We start from the raw sequence: 20,519 nt of genomic DNA, 5'->3' as shown, positions 1-20,519 counted from the left end.
AAATGAGACAGACAATCAACCTGGGAGACTTCAAACTAGAGAGCTAAGCTCGGCTTCACTTACAAACCGCAAATACTTTTGACTGTCTTAGTATTTGTTAATTTTTATCTCGGTTCACCATGTGAAAATGTGTAGAGTAAACAAAACATGTTTTTGGTTCAGCCTTTTAATATAGCCACAGTCTTTGTCTGATTTTATGTAACTTTTGCACAGCTCGCACATGAAAATTGAAAATTACCATTTTATTACTTCAATTCAATTGAAGCTTTTTGTATTACCAAACTGAACAGTTACAAATATTACATTAGCTGAGAAGAATTTTTTTCAGTGCTATGCCTTATACTATAAACAGAAATATACAATATGTATTAATGTATACAATATTAAACTGTGTTGGCAATTGTAATAAAGTTGTTATATATGCTAAAACTAAAATTAAGAAATATTTACTTTACTGTCGTCAATATTTCTTCAAACATCCAGTGCTCAAAGAAAATAAATAAAACAAGTAAGTCATAACATGCGAAGAGGTGATACATGTACATATCACCACTTGCATTACAAAGACAGCACATGTACCAACAATTACAAATATATACACACACGCATAAGAGCGACTGTGCCTAATGAACAGTTAACGCTGCGGGTGGAATTGGCTTTGATATGGAAATAATATATATATTTTTTTTCGGTTTCATGGATACGGAAAGTTATCGATGATTTACAGTGAATAAGATCTGTGCGTAGTATGAGCGCTGACCTATAAACTTTTACAAGTTTACGTTAATACAAAAAAACAAAGCGATCCCAATGGTGGATACTCAAAAGCGCATAAGCAAGACATTGTACCTATATGTCAAACGGCTTCTTAGACTCGGTTTTAATTTATTCTGTCATAGTCTTAAACGTACAAAATATGCTAAGTTTAAAAGTAACTATTTTGCTGTAATTTTATTGTAGCTGTTCAATTTTGACAAACATATTTTTTCACTTTGTATAAATGTATAAAAACACCAATATGAATTTTGTCCACAATATATAAATGCGATTTTTTAAGACAAGTTAGATAATTTTGTGTCACGTAAATGTGTGATGATGGACACGAGAAATCTTGATTTGTATGTCATTGAATATCATGCGCCCATTTCATTACACGTGAATGCTAAGATACTAACTAACACAATGTAAACATTGTGTGTGTTGGTACTTTTGATGAACACAATTAAGCGAACACCTTGCGCGTTAAAGTTAGAATGTTGAAGTAAGGCATTTTCGACTGCATAATACGCATTCATAGTCTAAGCGTTGCTAACTGCAAAATAAAAATGTTGGTACACTCATACAGTACATAGGTCAACATTAGCTCAATCATTTTTAATTTGTTTGTAATAGTTACAAACACGCTAACTTTTAAGGTATCTAAAACTGGGAAGATACACAGCCACAATCGGTGTAAACAAACAAGTGCCAAATTTCAAATTTCAATTCTATAGCAGGAAAATCTGAACATTTGATAAGGCTAGGCGAAGCCCGAGTATGTATTCTAAATTCCAAGTCTGAATCTATCAGTGGAGGGGAGGTGGAATACATAATTTTTTTTTTCAATTCACTCCTGCGCTTCCGTAGGAAGAGCTTCCGGAGAAAGAGCAACAATAATGTTCAAGGACAACGGTACTAATGAGTATATATTGTAAATTTCAAGTCTCCAGCTATATTACTGTCGAAATGGTTTGCGTTCATAGAATCACAAAAATCCAATATAGTATTTTCACTCCGTGAACGAGTATATAAAATTACAAAGCGATTTTATTTGCATTTGTATATACATAAATGTTTTACTTGTTACTTGAAATAAACTGTCTTGATGATAATTAGATGAAGCAACCCACTTAGTGCTTACAAAACCATAAAATTGCTTACATATTTTACGCAGATATACTGAATAGAATATATTATACAATTTACTATCTGATCCTTCCAAAATTTGCACTAACTTTTATACGTGTCAATGTATGTACAAACAAACGTAAGCATACGAACGCACAGATTAGCATTGCCGCCGAAAGTGGAATGTTAATAACCAAGTTAAATGTGGTACCTACCAAAACGTACAAAGTACAATTTTCGTAGTCATTCACGAAGTGAAAGAGTATATTGGTTTCGTGTAATGCCTGCTTTTCTACCCGTCTACTGGAGACGTGCAATTCGAAATTTCATGTGAGCGCTATTTATTAAAGTACTAGGGACTTGAAATTTGGAACATATAATCACGCGGAGAATTCAACATCCAAAAGATGTATTGGATATATTTACACCGTACCACAGTACTCCGGGTAAACCCATATACTCCGCAAGTGTTAAAGCCAAAGCCTTAAAAGCTGTCATCTAAGTTAAGATCCTATAGTGTTTTGTAAATTTTCCGTTACAAATTTTGAACACTATTGGTGTCTCAAGACCCAAAATTGAATTGAAGATTAAAAATTGGATTATTAAGCTAATGTCGATTTCTGTAGACTGCTTCATTTTGGCCCAAATTTGTATAACCACACCTACTGGGGGGCGTGGGTGCTATATTCGACAGTTTTACAGTTTGAAATTTAAACTATTTTTGATACTGTTGATCTCATCTATTGATTCACCAAAAATTATTTTCGTATATTTCCTGTCAAATAGAAAAAATAACTATCTCCTATATCTTCTTTTTGAGGGGGCATTTTGGTTACTCCTGTCTGGCTGTCTGTAGGTGTAAACGCGTCGATCTCAGAATTTATAAGATCTAAAGACTTGACTTGAACACGCGCATATCAAATATGTTTCAAATGATCAATTGCTCTACCCGTTTTATTGTTATCGAGAGCTTCCAAATATATATTATATATATTTTATATATTTTTAATTATTGTTTTGTTTTGGATACCGTCTCCAAATTTGCATAATTCTTTCAGTTTAAGTTCAATTGGAAATGGCGCCAATATACGAAAGAGTTTCCACTTTTTCTAAACAAAGATCATTTGCTGAAATTTTTAATAAAATGCTTTAAATAATACCAATGTTATTAAACCAAACATTTAGCTAAAGCGCGAAGCAAGCGGCATCAAGCGCACGTATATTCAATTGCGTGCATTCTTTTCTTTTCGAATATATTTAATTGAGATTAAGTTGACGCCATGTTCAAGTAAATAACCCAAACCAAAAGTCAATCGTGATATATGTCATGCATAAATAGTTTCTGCGACTGGAACAAGGCTAAATAGGATATTAGTATATTTCAATAAAAGTATCATAACGTGTTGATTTCATTTAAAAAACTCTCCTTTAATAGGTATGTGAGTATGTAAAAGTGAGTAAATGGAATATTATGCTTTTATTTAAGAGATACATTCAATATTTTAATCTAATTAATTTACCTATTAAGAGTTAAGACATAATCAAAAATAAGTCATTCAAGGTATTTCGCAAGTAATTTAATGCATGTGCATTTGATCATTTGTCACATCAATGTCAACATATACCTCAAATAAGTCTGAACCCAATCAACTATATCTGGATCAATATAATGGATTTAAAAATGAACTTAACCATTTATTTATTTATTTTCCTGTAAGCCGCTCATTTTTGTAATTATACTATTTGTATCCATTTGTACAACTATCAGCTACGTAAATCGGAAGCACGTTGTATTTAAAAAAAAGTAGTAAAAAGCAAAATTTTTATCACAGCAGTATCCATATAATAATAATAAAATAAATGGATTATACAAAAAAATGATAAACTAACAAATTACAAACTCCGTTTGGTAGTAGGGTGTTCGGTATATGGTAGACATATATATTTATAATTTCACACATGCTTAGATTGACTCAGCCCGTCGTCCTGATCGAGAATATGTTCTTTATGGGGTGTGCCATGCCTCCTTCTTTCTGTTACATATCATTTTTGAAGAATATTATAGTCTGACTTCCCTTTCCTAACTAGTTCAGGGTCTAAAAACAAATTGGACCCAATGACTAATAATGTTGAATTAACCTTTGTCATTACTCAGCAGTTAATTGCACTTTGTCAGAGCGTTGATTGAACGTGACGATAGAGTTTAAATGAATGCATTCTCAGAGAGCGTACTTAATAGGTAGTAGTTTGTTCAGCAACTTTTAAATCGATGACTGTATATCGAATTTTTGTGTTGATGTAAGCATACAATAAAGTTATGTTGAAAGTTCACAAAAAACATTTTAAATCAAGATAGTTAAATTGGAAATAATGTATAAACCAAAGAATCCGCAATGGACCATTACATCCAAATCATTACGATTTTCCACATTATAATATTTTTATACCTTAATACAACTTTTTATTGTTGTGCTGGATGATGTGCAAGTTTTCTTAGTTCGTGTATAAGCATTGCTGATTTTCTTAGGGTGTACCCCTTTCAACTTATTGAATAAGTAATATTGGAATTCATTAAATTGTATCTCTATTTCTTACAATTACAACAGTATAAAATTGACTGAGTTTGTCGGAGTCAGTTTGTATATCCTAGTAATGTAAACGCTATATTTTGTCAGTCACATTGGCGACGAAGACAAGTCTGATAAATGGTACGAATCTTATGGCAGGTTTCTTTATTGATTTTAGTAAATTCGAATAAACCAATTTATATGCATATTCGATCATTCCAGCACTATGTAAAAAATCATGTGAAGTTGCACTATTTATTTCATAAAGCATTTTCGCTAAGTCGATTGAACCCTGTCCGTCTGTCAGTATGTGTGAACGTGGCAATCTCGCGCATATCAAGTTTGTTTAATATATTCGATAACTATTCTCATTTAATAGTTATCGAATAAAAAATGATCGAAATGCAGTTCATAATTTATATCTCGTACGTCTTAAGACCTATAGTTTCCAAATTTTGTATTTAGTTTTATGTATATTTTCTGCAATTTTGATTTTTGTTTAATCTTAGAAACCTGCTCCAAATTTCCCCAAATTCTTAAAATTGAAGTTTAGTTGGAAATAGGGCCATTATGTGAAGCATATGCTGTAAATTTCATGAACAGAAGTTCTTAAACATAACGTTTGGCCAATTTGCAAAAGCAATTTGCAAAAGCAAAGATGGCGCTTGTTAGCGATTAGTCCCTGAGTTCGATCCTCGCGGCGATGGGACATTTTTTATTGTTTTATTTTCTTTTATAACTATGAAGTGGCGGTGTTGGTAGAGTTGATGCGCGTTACGTACGCGTTGTGGGTAGATTTTTCTTAGTTGTTTATTTTTTAATTATGAAGTGGCGGTGTTGGTAGAGTTGGTGCACGTTGCGTAAACAATCTGGGTTCGAATCCTGTTCTCGTAATGTCGATTGTTATTTGTTTTTTTTTTAATACTTGATACACCCCGACTAGAGCTTTCTTACCTGTTTTATATGAGGAATTAGTAAAATGGATCAATTTTATATACATTTCATACGACATATTCAAATACAGCTGTGTTGCTCGGAGGTATTCATTGCATTTATTGTTACTGACCAGCTAACCCTTTCCTCTAGGACATTAAGTACAAAAAAGTTTTGTATTTGGCATTAGCATAATAGGTAACATTGATACTTAGGCTAAGGCACTTTAGAAAAGTCTCAGTTTAAAAAAAGCTACTGCACGCTTCTTAAATTAGTAGACTATTTCACAGTCAGCTTAGGATTTTACGCTGTACGAAACGCAATCGCATACTCTACAGCATCGTGCAATGTTGGAAAAATTTCAAATGGACCTTCGCTCAGAGCCATGCTGTGTACTAACGAGTCGTAGACGCGGTCCATGGGGCTAGCCAATAGCAGACGAGCACTACGTAATTTCAACTGCTTGCTAACATCACTTAATGTGCTGCAACCGGCAACATCGATGTGGCCCAGCATGGAAAGATCCAGTATTAGAAATTGAAACGTATTGTCATCTATTTCACTTTTTGTTAGCTTGCCACCATTTTCAGCTACAAGGACGTAATTTGTAGTTGCTTTGCTATTTCGGGTGGTTTTTTGGTTGATTTTATCAAGACCTATTGCTGTATAAAGAGCACGACGAAAAAACAGACTTGTGGCAAAATTGAGGGATCCGCAATACCGAAAGATACGCGTTTCTGAGACTTGCATTACATTGCGATGTTGATTCATGTCCATATAGATTCCAGGCGCTTCTGGCATATAGCCCAGCAGGCAATAATAAGGCTTCAATCCCTTAATATACAATGCTAATAAAGACACGCAAACTCCAATAAGAAGACTAAAAAAGAATAATATAAATAAATAGTATATATGTGTGTATTTCGATGCTACATACCCAATATCAATGTCAATGAGCACTACACATAAGAATGTAGATATCCAGGTGAACATTTCGAGTTTGCCTTGCTTAGAGAACTTTTTTAACTGTTTTATCTGCATAAACATAGGTTTTAATGCCACGATAATAACGCCAGCCAAAACGCACTGCAAGAGATAGTTATATTTAATAATAAGCTGCGAGTTGATTAAGATTTAATATAGATACCCTTGGCAAATCGCTGAAGAAAGGTCCGACCCAAAGCAATGTAACAACTACAAGTGTGGCAGACACCAAAGAAGCTATTTGAGAGACTCCGCCTGTTTGGTCCTGTATAACTGAACGCGACAAAGAGCAGGCTAAGGGTATGCAAGAAAAACAGCTGCCGACAGCATTACCCACACCCATAGCAAAGAGTTCCTGATTGGCGCGAACCTCATAGCCATGCTTCTTAGCAAACGTCAAGCCCATGGACATAATAATAGAATATGTCACTATTGCTATAGCTATAGAATCGACGGCAACCAAGGGGACCAGATCGAGGCGTGGTAATGAAGCACTTGGCAGCCCTTTTGGGATTATACCAACCAACTGTACATTAAACTCTTTGTATAGGTGACAAAATTTTGAGATCAATGTTCCACCAATCACAACTATAAGCTCTCCGGGCATAGGGAAGTGGCATCGTTTATTTAAATACGGTTTTATGCACTCATTGCAAATGGTCATAAAAATAATGACTCCCATGCAGAAGCCGAAGCTAACAAGGTTTGTATTTGACAGACCTTTTATAACATCGATCAGAGTGTAAATAATTTTAAAAGCTCCCTTATGACGGTCAACTCTTATTCCTACAACGTCTTTGAGCTGTGCGGTGACCACATGACAGGCTGCTGCTGTTGTGAAACCACTAACTAGTGGTTCACTGAGCAAGGAAGCAAGTGTACCCAGCCTAAAAAAGGACATAAGCAACTGAAACGAAAGATAATATAGATAAAATGAATATATAAATTATTTTAACTTAAGGAAATAAATTACTATAGTCACAAGTATTCGATTATCCGATATATTTAATCCTGTGCAAAACTGTTTAAAGCAATCTAGGGATGACTTAGTTTTTAAACATTACGAACATTTATTATCAACATTATATATGCATTATAGGTTCGGCCACTACACTTTCGGCCTGTTATATGTATTTTAATAATTTTGTCAATTGCAAAATACTACAAAATAGACATATGACAATTATTACTAAAATTAATCTAATCACAAGAATAATAATAATAATAAAAACGTCTAGTTTTTTCATTCAACTCTAGTTCTCAGAGTATAATCGATAAGGTATATATCCTAGATCAGGAAGACGTATGAACCCAGCGATCTCGTAAGCCACTAAAACTAGAACTTTGAAATTTTAAATTTATACTTGTTAATATAATACGCATTAGAAGATTATAATTTTTTTGATTACTCATTCCACGTCATTATTATTATATTATTACTTTTAAGCGTCGCTTGAGTTACCGTGCAGGTTTCTGTAATGAATACAAGTATCTAGTTTATTTTGGTTGTGGATACCTTCCTACCTTCCATATAAACTTATAAAAATATTATTTTGAAATACCAGACACATATGTTTCAACAATACACATATAAATGTCCTTATTACGGTCTGTAAATATGAATAAAAAAGTCCATCGAAAAGAAAAGCTATTCAAAAATGAAATTGTAAAAAAAATGATTGCAATATAAACGCAGAATTCAGGATATATTCTAGTCGGACAGTCCCGACTAGAGCACTTACTTTTTAAGACTGATTTTAACTTACATTTACAATGCCAACAGCTAACGCAAGTGAGGTAACCACGTCCAACTGCGTGATAACATTCTCTAAAGGCAGCACTGTTGTTAACGTTGCATTATTATCTGCCGTTGTCGTAACAATTAGATCGTTAGAATCAACATTTGCATAGGCTAGAACCACTTTTTGCGTCATCATACTGGCCACAGCAAATGTACCAATAGAGATGTGCTTGGAAGTGCCTAAAAACATATAGACAATCACTGGAAAGACAGCCATATAGAGACCATTCCCTGCAGAAACACCGGCCAGAATTCCATAGGCCATGCCATGAGGTATATTCATAATAGCAACTGTAAATCCTGATATAATATCACCAACGAGGTCCCGCTTGAGCGAATACTGAGGCAACCATTGTAGAATGGGTATAAGACCGGTAAATATTGATAGCAAGTTCCAACCACTCCAGAAGTTACGTAAAGAAGAGGGAATACTCTTATCTCTTGCCGAATACCCAGTTTCCCGGATAACTACCTCGTGAGTAAGCACATCTCTATGTATACTGTATTTTGGATGTATCTTGGGTTTATTTTTAGCGCTTCCATTATTATTGTCATTGATATTAAGAGGCTTAGTTCTAAAATCAATTGATAAAAGCTGAATATTAGCTCAATCGTGTGATTGTAGATTAATTAAAACTTACTCTGCATTTTCCCGAATAATGGGCATTATGGAAGAGAGCTTCGTTAGTTTTTATCCCTGGTTTTTGTATGTGTTGAATTTCTATACATTCCGTATGGATTTTAAAACACTAATTGCCGCCGTTACAAAGGAACATAAAATTGAGCTGTAATATTTCTCTCTGATTTAAAGCATACAGCTTATATTGAACACATTTCCTGTCAAGTGTTCTATAAGAGATGAAAAAACAGTAATAAATGAATAAAAATACGAATGCTCGAAAATGTATCATTTAAATTTATACATAATATAGAAATATATATATATAAATATAATAATTCAAAAAAGTTATGCTAATACTTGTGTGTGGTATTCTAACATTTGGCGACTCTAGATCGCTAACAATAAAACGCGAATAGTTATCAAATATTTGAAAAAATCAAAAATCAAAATTGCATAAAATATACATAAAACTAAATACAAAAGACGTCCGAGATATAATTTAATAACTGCATTTCAATCATGTTTTTATTCGTTAACAATTAAATGCGAATAGTTATCGAATATTTGAAACAAACTCGATATGCGCGTGCTATACACGGACCTACAAAAAAAAATTTCATGTCTCTAGCTCTTATAGATACTGAGATCCACGTGTTAACACATATGGACATACGGACAGACGAATGGACGGACGAACACACAGACAGACGGACAGGGCTCAATCGACTCGACTTGTTGTCCTGACCAAGAATATATATATATTTTATGGGGTCTGCCACGCATCCTTCTGCCTGTTACATACATTTGTACCAAACAATTATACCCTGATTTCCCATTTTCAATGGGATCAATCAGGGTATACAAAATAAATAATAGATTGTTGATTGGCAGAGCGTTTTTCGATTTGACACTCTATTCTAAATGATTCAGTAAGTCTGACGAATACTCTATGTACCTCTACAGTTTTTAAAAGAAAGCTAGGTTCTTAGAATATTACCTGACAGTTTGGGTAATATAAACAAGTCTATTAGTCTATAATAATCTTATATAACAGTATTAGGTCACGATTCCATCAACAGAGGTGTATAGTTAAGTTACAATTAACGAAGCTCCCTCGCACACAGCCGCATTTGTCGGTTGGTGCTGACACAATGAATGTAACAGTTCGGCATCAGGTGTTGTTTACGATGGTCAGTGGCGGTTAACTGACCCCTTACATATGCCGGAATATCAACATTAAAGCTTGTGCTTTCCTGGTTATGCTGTAATTCGCTAGCTGCTTCCCCACAAAATTACGATTATGACAACAGGCTGGACTTAGAGTCAGAAACTAGTTGGTAGATGCTAGACGCAAAACAAATGTATACCCTTTCCAAATATAAGTATATATTTGTATATATATAAGCCATAGTACAAAAAAATTTGTTCTTATTTAAATGCTGTAAAAAACAGTAGAGTCTTTGTTCAGGCATGAACATACAGTATATTCAAGAATTCTAAGCATGTCGTGTACGCACTCAACCACTTGCAGGGAGTGCAATAGGAATAGATCAAAGTACATGCTTAGATTTTAAAGTTAGCCATACGAGCTCTGACACAGTCAGCACTTGATAAGCTAGATTTAAAAGATGAAATACGCATGTGCCTGGGTATATTCTAGCTCAGATGAATAAAGATCATTACATAACTGGATGCCACCACAGTCAAGTGTTTTCACATTGGTCTCTCGAGCCAGAGAATACAAGACTAAATAACATCATAGTCAAAAGTAGTCTCATTGGTCCTTCGATCCGGAGAATACACGACTAAATAACATCACAGTAAGTGTACTCACATTGGTCCTTCGAGTAAAATCTGCAAGGCTACGTTTTGTGATAAGTGTAAAAGTGAAGTGAAAAATTGTTCAAGCAATTTTCTTTGGCTTGCCAGTTCAAGCTGTGAGTAGAGGTACAGCACGATCAACCAGGCGACCAAAACAAAAACACCTCCAACTGGTCAAGCCAAAGACTAAATCAAGAACCAATTTTCACAAACAATACAAACAAAATGCTGTCGGCAAGAACTCTTGAATTGCTCAGCAATCAGAGATCTATTACAAGATCCGGCAGAGCATCACGAACAAGGATGCGTTACCATTCATTGATAAATTGGCAGAAGAGTTTACTGCCAATCATCCAACGCTGATTAAAATCGGTGTCGTCGACCATTAATATTTTAAGGATAAAATATATGATGGCATAATGGAAAACATCACGAACATCAGGAACAAAGACATCCAAGGCACAGCACAGGAAGCGGGAAATAATATTTTCTCGGGAAAGCTCGAGCCCAATGGATGTGATGGTAGACCTTGTGGACAGACGAGCTCTAAAAGCATGGCAACACATGCAAGAAGTGTATGCCAATTTAGAGCACAGCAGCCAGGAAGAAATCCTTGACTATAATGACAAGTTGATTTTCCTGTGGAACAAAGTCCAGTCAACGCTCACGGATTTAGAGACAAAATAAGAGAAATTTGCCTTTGATATCGATGAGCTGAAATGCAATGTCACCATACTCACAAGACAACTAAGCAGAAGAGTGGGCGACCTGTCAAACATAAAAGAAGACGTTCCAGAGAAAACGTTCTACCTCACTTTAATGGAAGTCCCAAAGAGTAGCCAACGTTCTTCGGACTATTTTCTGAGGTGATTCACAACAGGAAAGATATCAGCGACACAAGGAAGCTGAACAACCTGCAATCATGCCTCAAAGGAGGAGCCAAAATGGTCGTAGACCATTTATTAATTGGCTCGTCTGCTAACTACAAAGCAGCGTGGGAACTAATATGCAAGCGCTACGAAAATAAGCGCAAAATATTTGCAAACGCAGTTAACCTGCTAATGGACATGGAACTGCTGAAGAACAATGATGAAGGCAGTGTCCGCAAGTTGTTGGACACAGCAACAGAATGCATTTTCATCATCAAAGAAAAAGGTTAATTTGGTAATGAAACTCACGTGCTCAGATTCTGTTGCGACGATTCTCTACGGAAGTCCTACAACTTTACGAGCAACATGTAAAGAAGACTAGAGAAATTCAGTCCTTGGATAATGTGCTCGAGTTTATTGAGCAACTATATACTATAGACTCAGTGGAAATGAATGTCGTCCATACGTCGATGGACATGAGGCGCCTGGACACCTGGACATGACATAACCAAGTGTCAGAGGGATAGAGCTGAACCTGTTAATAAGCGCAAGGAGTTTGTGTATAAATGTCTTGGCACCCGTAGCATTGAACATTGCAAAAAGAATTGGACTTGCAATCAAAGCACACAACAGATTGCTTCATAATGAAAATAAAGGGCAAGATACGTTGCTGGCAACTGCGCTCATCCAGATTAAAAATAAGTATGGAAAATACGAGCAGCTCTTATAGATTGAGACACGCAAAAAACCTTAATATCTGAAGAAGCCGCATAACAGTTAAAATTGCGCCGAAATAAACGGAACGTGGAAGTTCAAGGAATTTCGCAAAATGTGGAAATAAGGAATAAGGATCATTACATAACTGAACGTCACCACAGTCAAGTGTATTCACAGTCCTCTACGTTTAAAGACGCGTAGATTAATTTATATCACAGAATTTCTTTTCGTCCTAATGTTAGGTCTGACATATATTAAAATTATGTGGGCTAGAGGCGATCAATACGACTTGGAGATACCCTGATCCCAGTCTAATCTGCGTTTTTTAATATTTTCCGTCGTTTGTATCGAGTATAATAATTAAAACACATAAATAAAATAATAAAAAATGTCCCATCGCCGCGAGGATTGAGCCCATGGACTAATCGTTAAAATGTTTGATATTAAACGATACGGAATGGGATGCATTATCGAACAAAAATTATAAGCTCATACTGTTTTCAAGTCTTTGGCCTTTGTGGTTAACAAGGTAGCTTAGCTTTCACGGTCCGACGAACATGGCTAAATTGTCTTGTCTCTATGCCTTTACAATCTTTTAAACCATTATAAAATCGTACTTCCCATGGGTTCAAGGTATACGAATGTACCAATGTAGAGCATAACATTTGGTTGGTTAAACAGACACAGAAGTTATGCAACTTCAGAAATAAGTATAATTTACGTAGAATTGACAGACTTCTTTATAAATTTTATAAATTTGTTTAAGTAAAAAAATAGTTGTTTTAACTTATCTTATCGAATTATATTATTGTTAAATAAAAGGCACACCAATATTTAAAGAACATTATTTGAATTCTTGTCCGATTATTCCCTTCTATATGTTGCTCGCTAAAGGCAGTGCGCAAAACTGAATTATCGGTTGAAAATAATGTTTTTGTATGAAAAAATCAAAGGTTTCCAGGCATGCTAAAGATAATCTTTTCTTTCAATCAAACAAGAGTCGTTTTAATCAGAATTAAATCCACACCGGCAAGCTAATGCTCTAGAAGTCATAGCAGATATGTGATTTATTTGTATGTCAACAATATTCTAATGACGAGAATTTAATATTGATAAGCATATGCATATTGAAATCAGAGTTTCCAGATAAAAGAACACAAATATTAAAATATACATTTATATAATATATAGACTATAAATAATGCTCACTTAATCAATTATTTGGGAGGTTATTGTTCTTCAATGTTGTCATCCTCAACGTTTGATAGCAACCAATGTGTGCTTGTATTGAGTGTTGTAGTTGCTATTGTTGGAATTGTTTTCACACTTGTAGCCAATAAACTTGTGATTAGCACGAATTGTGCGCGTGCATTGATCAAATTGAGTTTCATATATGACTAAGTCAGTTTCGGATGTTGTTTGATTTGGCTTTTCAAAGCTAAAAAATTTAGTTAGCCAATATAAACATTTTGTTTATATAAAACATAAACAACAAAAATTAGCAATAAAATCTAAAGTTGTCTTTTGTTATTTAACCTTTGGCTTGCTGTTAAATAAAAGAAACTACATACATGTATACACATGTATGTATGTAAATTTCTTCATATAAATATGTATACTTATCTACTTATTTACATGAATAAATACATGTAAATGTACTTTTAATCATATAAATATGAAAATGCTTAGGTGAATTTATGTACGTAAACTGTGTTGTCGCTGTGAAACAAGCACCAAAATCATATATTCACGCACAATATGAGGAAAAGATCAAAGCAACCATCAAACGACCCAATGAAACTAAAAGAAGCGTACTTACTTTAGCGTGGTAAGCTTTTAAAAGCTTTTTATTATAGTAGCTTCGTTACTGTTGGTTTGTTTCACATTTGAAAGATTTGTTAATGTCACGCAGTAACTTATTATTAATTTTTTCTAACGAAAACATCGTATTTGGAAAAATTAAGTAAAAAGCAGTCAATGTGTATATTATTGTTTGGTCAATAAGACATTATTTGCATGAAATCAAATTCTGGCGTTGCCATATGTCAACATTGTTGAAGTTCCAAACAGCTGACAAAGTTGTACAGTGGATAAATTTTACGAAATTTGAGTAAAGTTAAATTTAAATTCCAACCATATATTGTTAATGTAAGCCTCCGAACTTTGCAAGCTTTGCACAATGTTTCTTTCAATCGTCTATTAAGACCGAATAACTTTCAGGGCTGATATGTTTAGAATAGATTTTAAACTTTCTTAATTTTGATGAAATATATGTATATCGGTTAATGCGTAGAACATTGGAGGCAATTGGATGGAACAACCGACAATACATATTCAATTGAAATGCTTGCTGCAGAAATTTTGAACTTATCATAATTGTTCTCATACTTTTCGATTAGAATTTATTTCGTTAATTCATATTTTTAATATATAATTATATTATCGACGCACATATCTAACATAATATCAATATACGATATGTATCAGAATGCGATATGGAAAGGCAAATCGATGATTTACTCATCTCTACATTTGCAAAAATACTCATTTGACACTGTTACCCAATATATAGTGTATTATGCTGTTAAACCAGTCAGTATTGCCGATAATCTATAGATTTAAATTTCCTTGTTTTACGACTTTTACCGATTATCATACGTAATTATCTTGTATTTTTTTTATTAATGCTACAACTACCGCTATAAGCAACAGATGTATGGATGTACCTTTTACATGTATTCTATGTATGTTATTAGATGGATTGATTGAAATAAGCATTACTCATGACAATAACTCAATTATATGCACCTATTAACAATTCTTTCTAACATTTTATTGCTATTAGAATTCGTAATAAAATACTTTACTTTCATTTTCTGTGCTGTTCTAGTGCCGTGGCGTCACAATTGAACTGTTAGTTAACATTACAATTAACTGAACTGCTCCTCGTGTATCGTACAGTAATTTAACAGTGGTTATACCAACAAAAATTCGTATTCCCTCGGGTCGCGTACTTTTAGGTTCGATCAACAAAAATTGTATGTCAACATCAGTACAATTGAAACGCTTAACCGAAATTTTCTCGATAAGCTCAATTTGTATTCTTACCTTCCGCTCGCAAATATACACATGTATGTATGTATATATGCACAAGCAGTAGTGCACGAAAATTGAAATTTGTTTACCAAGAGTTTCCATATTACCCTTTTGAAAGAAAAGTAAAGAAAATTTAAGAAAGAATTCGCCATGTTAATAAAAAATCTGCACATTTTCATTATTATTTGTGGGAAGGGGACGAGAGCGTTGATGAGCATAAAATATACTTTTTCGCGACAAACCTACAAACACCCATAAAATTTATATATGTATGTATGTATATTATTATGTGTGCAGTCCACGAGACCGACCCAGTTCAAATTATTTTAGAATATCGGGAATATCGCACACACGCACATAAATGCTCATCTATTGGATAATACAAGGTATAAGTGTGTGTGAAAGCTTGTAGAATAAATTTATATTGATGCTCATCAACGCCTTCCTACCATTTCCACAAATAATAATAACGATAAGAATTTTCATGATAATGACAAACTCGTTCATGATTTCTGTGTACTTTTCTTTCAGACGAGTAAAATGCGACTTGTTGAAAAAATTTGTGTACTGTTGCCTGTGCATACATATAAATATAAATATATATATATATATATATATATATATATATATATATCTATTATATATATTTATATATACATTTACATTTATATTTGAGAGAGCAGAGAACCGTAAGTAAAAAATGAGTTTAGTTGGACTTTATGTGAGAATCGACCATTTCGGATTCTTAAACGAACCTAAAAGTAGGGGACCCGAGAAAATACGAAGTTGATGGGACCTAGTGATCAATTTTTATGCGTTGAAAAAGTGTGTACCCATCCGTGAGTTTTATGATTAGTAGTGGGGTCCAATGATCTTATTTGATTTTATTATTTCCCATTTATTGAAATTAAAATTCTTGTAGTTGTAATGCATGAAAGAAAGTGCTCCTTACTTTATACACCGCATATGAACCAACCAGAGAGTAACTTGTTGCACAACAGAAAGAGACACAATGACATGCGGCAGATAGTAAGAAAAACTTGCTCCCGCGAATAGATTCATGTTGCCGCACATGGCCAAGAGCAAATACCAGCTTTCAGCATCTTAGGCACCACCTCAGTTAAACTCATCATCATCCTCGCCATCCACGCCAGTCTCCGCAACCGACGACGACGTTGGCTGTTAGCGGCCAATTTGGGAATTTTATTTTACAGTCTCTTGGAAATCGTGGAAGCGGATGGTTAAATCTCTTTTGTTTTCCAATATTTATAAGATTGATACACAAATTACATTGGTAAAAATAAATAATAAATAAAACAAAATTGATCATTTTCATTTTATAATTGCAATCGCAATTGCATCGACTATCATGAAAGCACGACTCAATGCGTGGAATTTAGTATTATATTTAGTTGTTGATGTTGTCGTCGGGATGGGAAAAAAGTACACAGCAAAGAGACGTGAAAAGTGACCGAAAAATTAATAAAATTCAAAAGAACCTTGTAATGTTAGTTTTAAGTGGTATTAATCATATACCTATAAACACATATTCGTAAACCAACACCTACATACGTATCTCAGTCAGCCAAACAACGCGTGTTTATTTTTGTTCGTGGGCAAAGAAAATTGCCAGACAAAATAAAAATGCAAAAGCAAAATCGTGCGCGCTAAAGTAACATATTTATTTTTAATCATTTCGCAACCGTTGAAATTTTGTTCCAGCGCAACGTATAGAAAATTCTGAACTGTACCGTCAGCTATACGCCATACCGAGAGACGACTTATAGCAAAAATAAATCTGATCGTTGAGAAAACCAAAACAAATAATAGTCACTATCTCTCGCTACGCTATACTTTATTACTAACACAATGTCAGTTAGGTGAAAATTTAAAATTTGTGATTTTTTTGTTTAGTGTCTCTAAGTATATTAATTTCTGTGTTAATTTTACTTTCCTACAGAGTATTACATTTGCAGCACTAGTTCGCACTTAATCGGACGAGCATGTGTTCGATAATGATTGCATGCGTGTAGATGTGGTTAATGTTCAATATTTCCATGTGTAACAAGAATGTATGGAAAGCGCATGACTAAGAGAAACTTTCCAAACTGGCTTATATTTGCGTATAAGCATATATGTATGTATATGGATTTTCATCTATAGATATACATACATGTACGTTTTTTGTGTATCTTTCATGCATATGTACATATCTGAAACTGCTTGTGCTGACGGATTGGTAAAAAAAACGCAGCATATAAATCGCAAGTATTAGAAAACTGAAGTATATTTATTAACTTTTATTGTATCGATTATATATAGAACTTTTGTAAAATTGCTTAGACACTGACTTTATTCATTGTCATCTGTTAAGAATTAATCTTATTTCGAAGTTTTAGAAAAGTGATCAAATAATTTCCAATTCTGTATGGATAAAAATAAGTCAGTTATAGGATCGTCTACAAAATCGTAAAACAACCGTAATATTAAAAACATAATTTAATGGTGTTCACAATTTATTAAAATTAATAATAAATTATGAATAATTAATACATGTCCTTAGTTGTAAATAATAAGTTTTTAAGACATAACCGCCATTACGGATCGAAATGGAGAATAAGTTTGTTCATCCGTCCGTAAGACTGGGAATTTTGAAAATATATACTGACAAATCAGAAAATATACCTATTGACATATCAATTCTATTAGTTATAATATAAATGACTTGAAATTTGGAATACAAACTCACGTTAAAAAAAAGATCCAAACAATTAAGAAAGCTTTAGTCGGGGTGCCCGCTAGGAGATACCCTGATTCCAGTCCTATTTGCGTTTTTTTAATATTTTCAATAGTTTGTATCGAGTATTAAAAAAACCAATAAAAATCGACACTACGTCACAAAGATTCGAACCCGCAATTTCTATCAACGCACATCAACTCTACCAATACCGTCACTCCTTATCAAAAAAAATAAAAATCAGGGATTCTTCGAATTGAAAGGAATGCATTTGTGCACATATAGGAAAAATGCGTGCGCTTGGCGCTGTTTGACGTGTGTTTTAGCAAATTGGCCAAACGTTTTGTTTAATAACTTCTGTTCTACTAAATGGCTTTTAATGAAATTTTCAGCATATGATCTATATATTCTATTGGCTTGGTAGAGATGCAATCCCTTCACATAATGTCCCTATTCCCCTATTTCTTAAATATAAAGAATTTGGGAGAATATGGAGCAGGTATCCAAAATCCAACAAAAATCAAAATTGCATAAAATATACTTAAAAGTTTGAAGGCTCTAGCTCTTAAGCCGTACGAGATTTAATTAAATAACTGCATTTATATCATATTTTTATTCGATAACAATAAAACGGGAATAGTTTTCGAATATCTGAAACAAACTTGATATGCGGGTGCTGAAAACCAAAAAAATGTCAGATCTTTTAGATGCTGAGATCGAAGCGTTCACACATACGGACAGACGGGCAGACAGACGGACAGGGCTCAATCGACTCGGCTTGTCGTTCTGATCAATAATATTCTTTAACAAACAGATTTTAAAACGTCTTCAAATTTTCTAAAATTTGTAAACGACATGTTTGTGCCTCTTGTATACCATATTAAGGAATGATGCTAAATTTGCTATTTTCAATTTTCACTCTTTTTAATACATTTTCAAATAGTTCGAATTGTTGCAACAAAAGCTAACAATTGCATGTGTTCAAAAAAATCCAAAAGTAAACAGAAATTTGTGAATACTTTAGACTTCATTGTCTAAATACTAATGCCAGGTTTATCTATATACTTATATTTAATTAGATATACATTAGCTTAAATTTGTTTCGTTATAGAATAAATCGTTAAAAGAAAGGATTGTTTTTATGTTTTATGTCGACTACAACTTCTGCGCGACTTTGTACACCGTTCACAGGTATGAGCAAAAATTTTCCACCATCGAAAAACGGTTCCTCGTCAAAACTGATAGCAGGAACCGAAACACACATGATAAAATTGACAGCGCTACATAACAAGAAACAAATTCCAACAACAAGAACTTCAACAAATAACACAAACACAGAGGCAACATTTACATTTAAATTGGGACGAACAACTGGCAGCGACGTGAGCGGTGATCTTAGTGTGAACTCTAGTGAATCTTCAGATCCCGTAGAATCTGATTACAGTGAGAAAAGCGAAGATGAAAAGGCGCAACAGGTGGAAAACACACATGTCAGTGCCAACAGTCATAGTATCAGCAGCGTCACAACAACATCCATGAATAATGAAACCGTAGATGGTGAAAAGGACGAAAGTCATGATGCAGATGACATCACTAATACTGAGGACTCCGATAGGAGCGAACAAGATGACGGAAATGATACAGATGACGAGGAAACTGACAATGAATCCGGAGAGAGTAGTAGCAATCTAACGGAAAAGGGTGGGCGTAAATATCATCTTGATCATTTTCAGATTATCAAAACCGTTGGTGAGTAATGTATTCTTTTTCACAACCATCAACATTTACATGATATAACATACGTTTTTTATAATTTTATAATCAATCTGAAGATAGCGTCTTCAGTGACTTAGTTCAGAAAATGTGGAAAATACAGATTTAAACAAGTAAGAAAGCTCTAGTCTAGCGCTGATCTGCGTTTTTTAATATTTCCCGCAGTTTGTATTATCGTATTGTAGTATCGAGTATTCAAAAAAAAAAAAAAACCTATAAAAGTCGAAAATTCGACACCACAATTCGAACCCACAATTTCTACGCATCAACTCTACCAACACCGTCACTTCACAATTAAAAAATAAAACAATTAAAAATGTCCCATCGCCGCCAAGTTGGAACCCAAGGACTAACCGTTTACTAGCGTCGCCTCTACCAACACCGTACTGCTTGCAAAAGGAGTCTCAAATTTTATCTTAAGTAGCAGCTGATAATTCAAGCACAGTTCAATCGCAATTCCGATTCTTCGAATAGAAAAGAATACACGCATTTGAAGGCTGCTGCTGCTGCCATGGCCAATTGGCCAAGCGTTTTGTTTAAAAACTTCCGTTTTACTTAACAGATTATAATGAAATTTTCTGCGTATGATCTACATATTCTATTGGCTTGGTAGAGACGCCTTCACATAATGGCCCTATTTCCCACTGAACTTAAATTTTAAGAATTTGGGAAAATTTAGAGTCGGTATCCAAAATCCAACAAAAACCAAAAT

At 34.0% G+C, this 20,519-nt stretch overlaps 2 protein-coding genes across 15 annotated transcripts in view; one reads left to right on the top strand and one right to left on the bottom strand.

Moving 5' to 3' along the window:
* Positions 1-413: 413 nt before the first annotated feature.
* The window catches only part of LOC111593541 (cAMP-dependent protein kinase catalytic subunit 3), a 31,182-nt gene continuing 11,076 nt past the window's right edge, over positions 414-20,519 (top strand). Inside the window, exons 1-3 of one of the 9 annotated variants that reach the window (XM_023306359.2) lie at positions 15,286-15,299; positions 15,981-15,986; positions 19,226-19,783. In XM_023306359.2, the coding sequence (XP_023162127.1) occupies positions 19,228-19,783 (556 nt within the window). In that variant the 5' untranslated portion in view covers positions 15,286-15,299; positions 15,981-15,986; positions 19,226-19,227. Of the gene's footprint in view, positions 509-14,815; positions 14,860-15,285; positions 15,300-15,980; positions 15,987-16,012; positions 16,137-16,219; positions 16,592-16,665; positions 17,178-17,495; positions 17,562-19,145; positions 19,784-20,519 lie in introns of those variants that run through there. The other 8 variants (XM_023306356.2, XM_023306354.2, XM_023306357.2 and 5 more) reach the window with 8 other exon arrangements.
* On the bottom strand, positions 5,487-14,179 carry LOC111593540 (prestin). 6 transcript variants are annotated; one of them, XM_023306347.2, is made up of 7 exons: positions 13,957-14,013; positions 13,411-13,639; positions 8,814-9,021; positions 8,138-8,747; positions 6,535-7,278; positions 6,325-6,473; positions 5,487-6,267 (listed from the first exon to the last, which is right to left on the bottom strand). In XM_023306347.2, exons 3-7 carry the CDS (start codon positions 8,837-8,839, stop codon positions 5,691-5,693), a joined length of 2,106 nt encoding a protein of 701 aa, XP_023162115.1. In that variant the 5' UTR covers positions 8,840-9,021; positions 13,411-13,639; positions 13,957-14,013; the 3' UTR covers positions 5,487-5,690. The 6 variants fall into 6 exon arrangements, with proteins under 6 accessions (XP_023162115.1, XP_023162116.1, XP_023162117.1 ...); XM_023306348.2 differs by having other exon boundaries at positions 13,905-13,967; XM_023306349.2 differs by lacking the exon at positions 13,957-14,013 and adding an exon at positions 13,738-13,747.

This window comes from Drosophila hydei, unplaced genomic scaffold (genome assembly GCF_003285905.1).
Source record: "Drosophila hydei strain 15085-1641.00,03,60 unplaced genomic scaffold, DhydRS2 tig00000001-arrow-pilon, whole genome shotgun sequence".
In the NCBI taxonomy this organism is placed as follows: domain Eukaryota; kingdom Metazoa; phylum Arthropoda; class Insecta; order Diptera; family Drosophilidae; genus Drosophila; species Drosophila hydei.
Note: the sequence above shows the minus strand (reverse complement) of the source record. Positions and strands in the feature narration are given on the sequence as shown.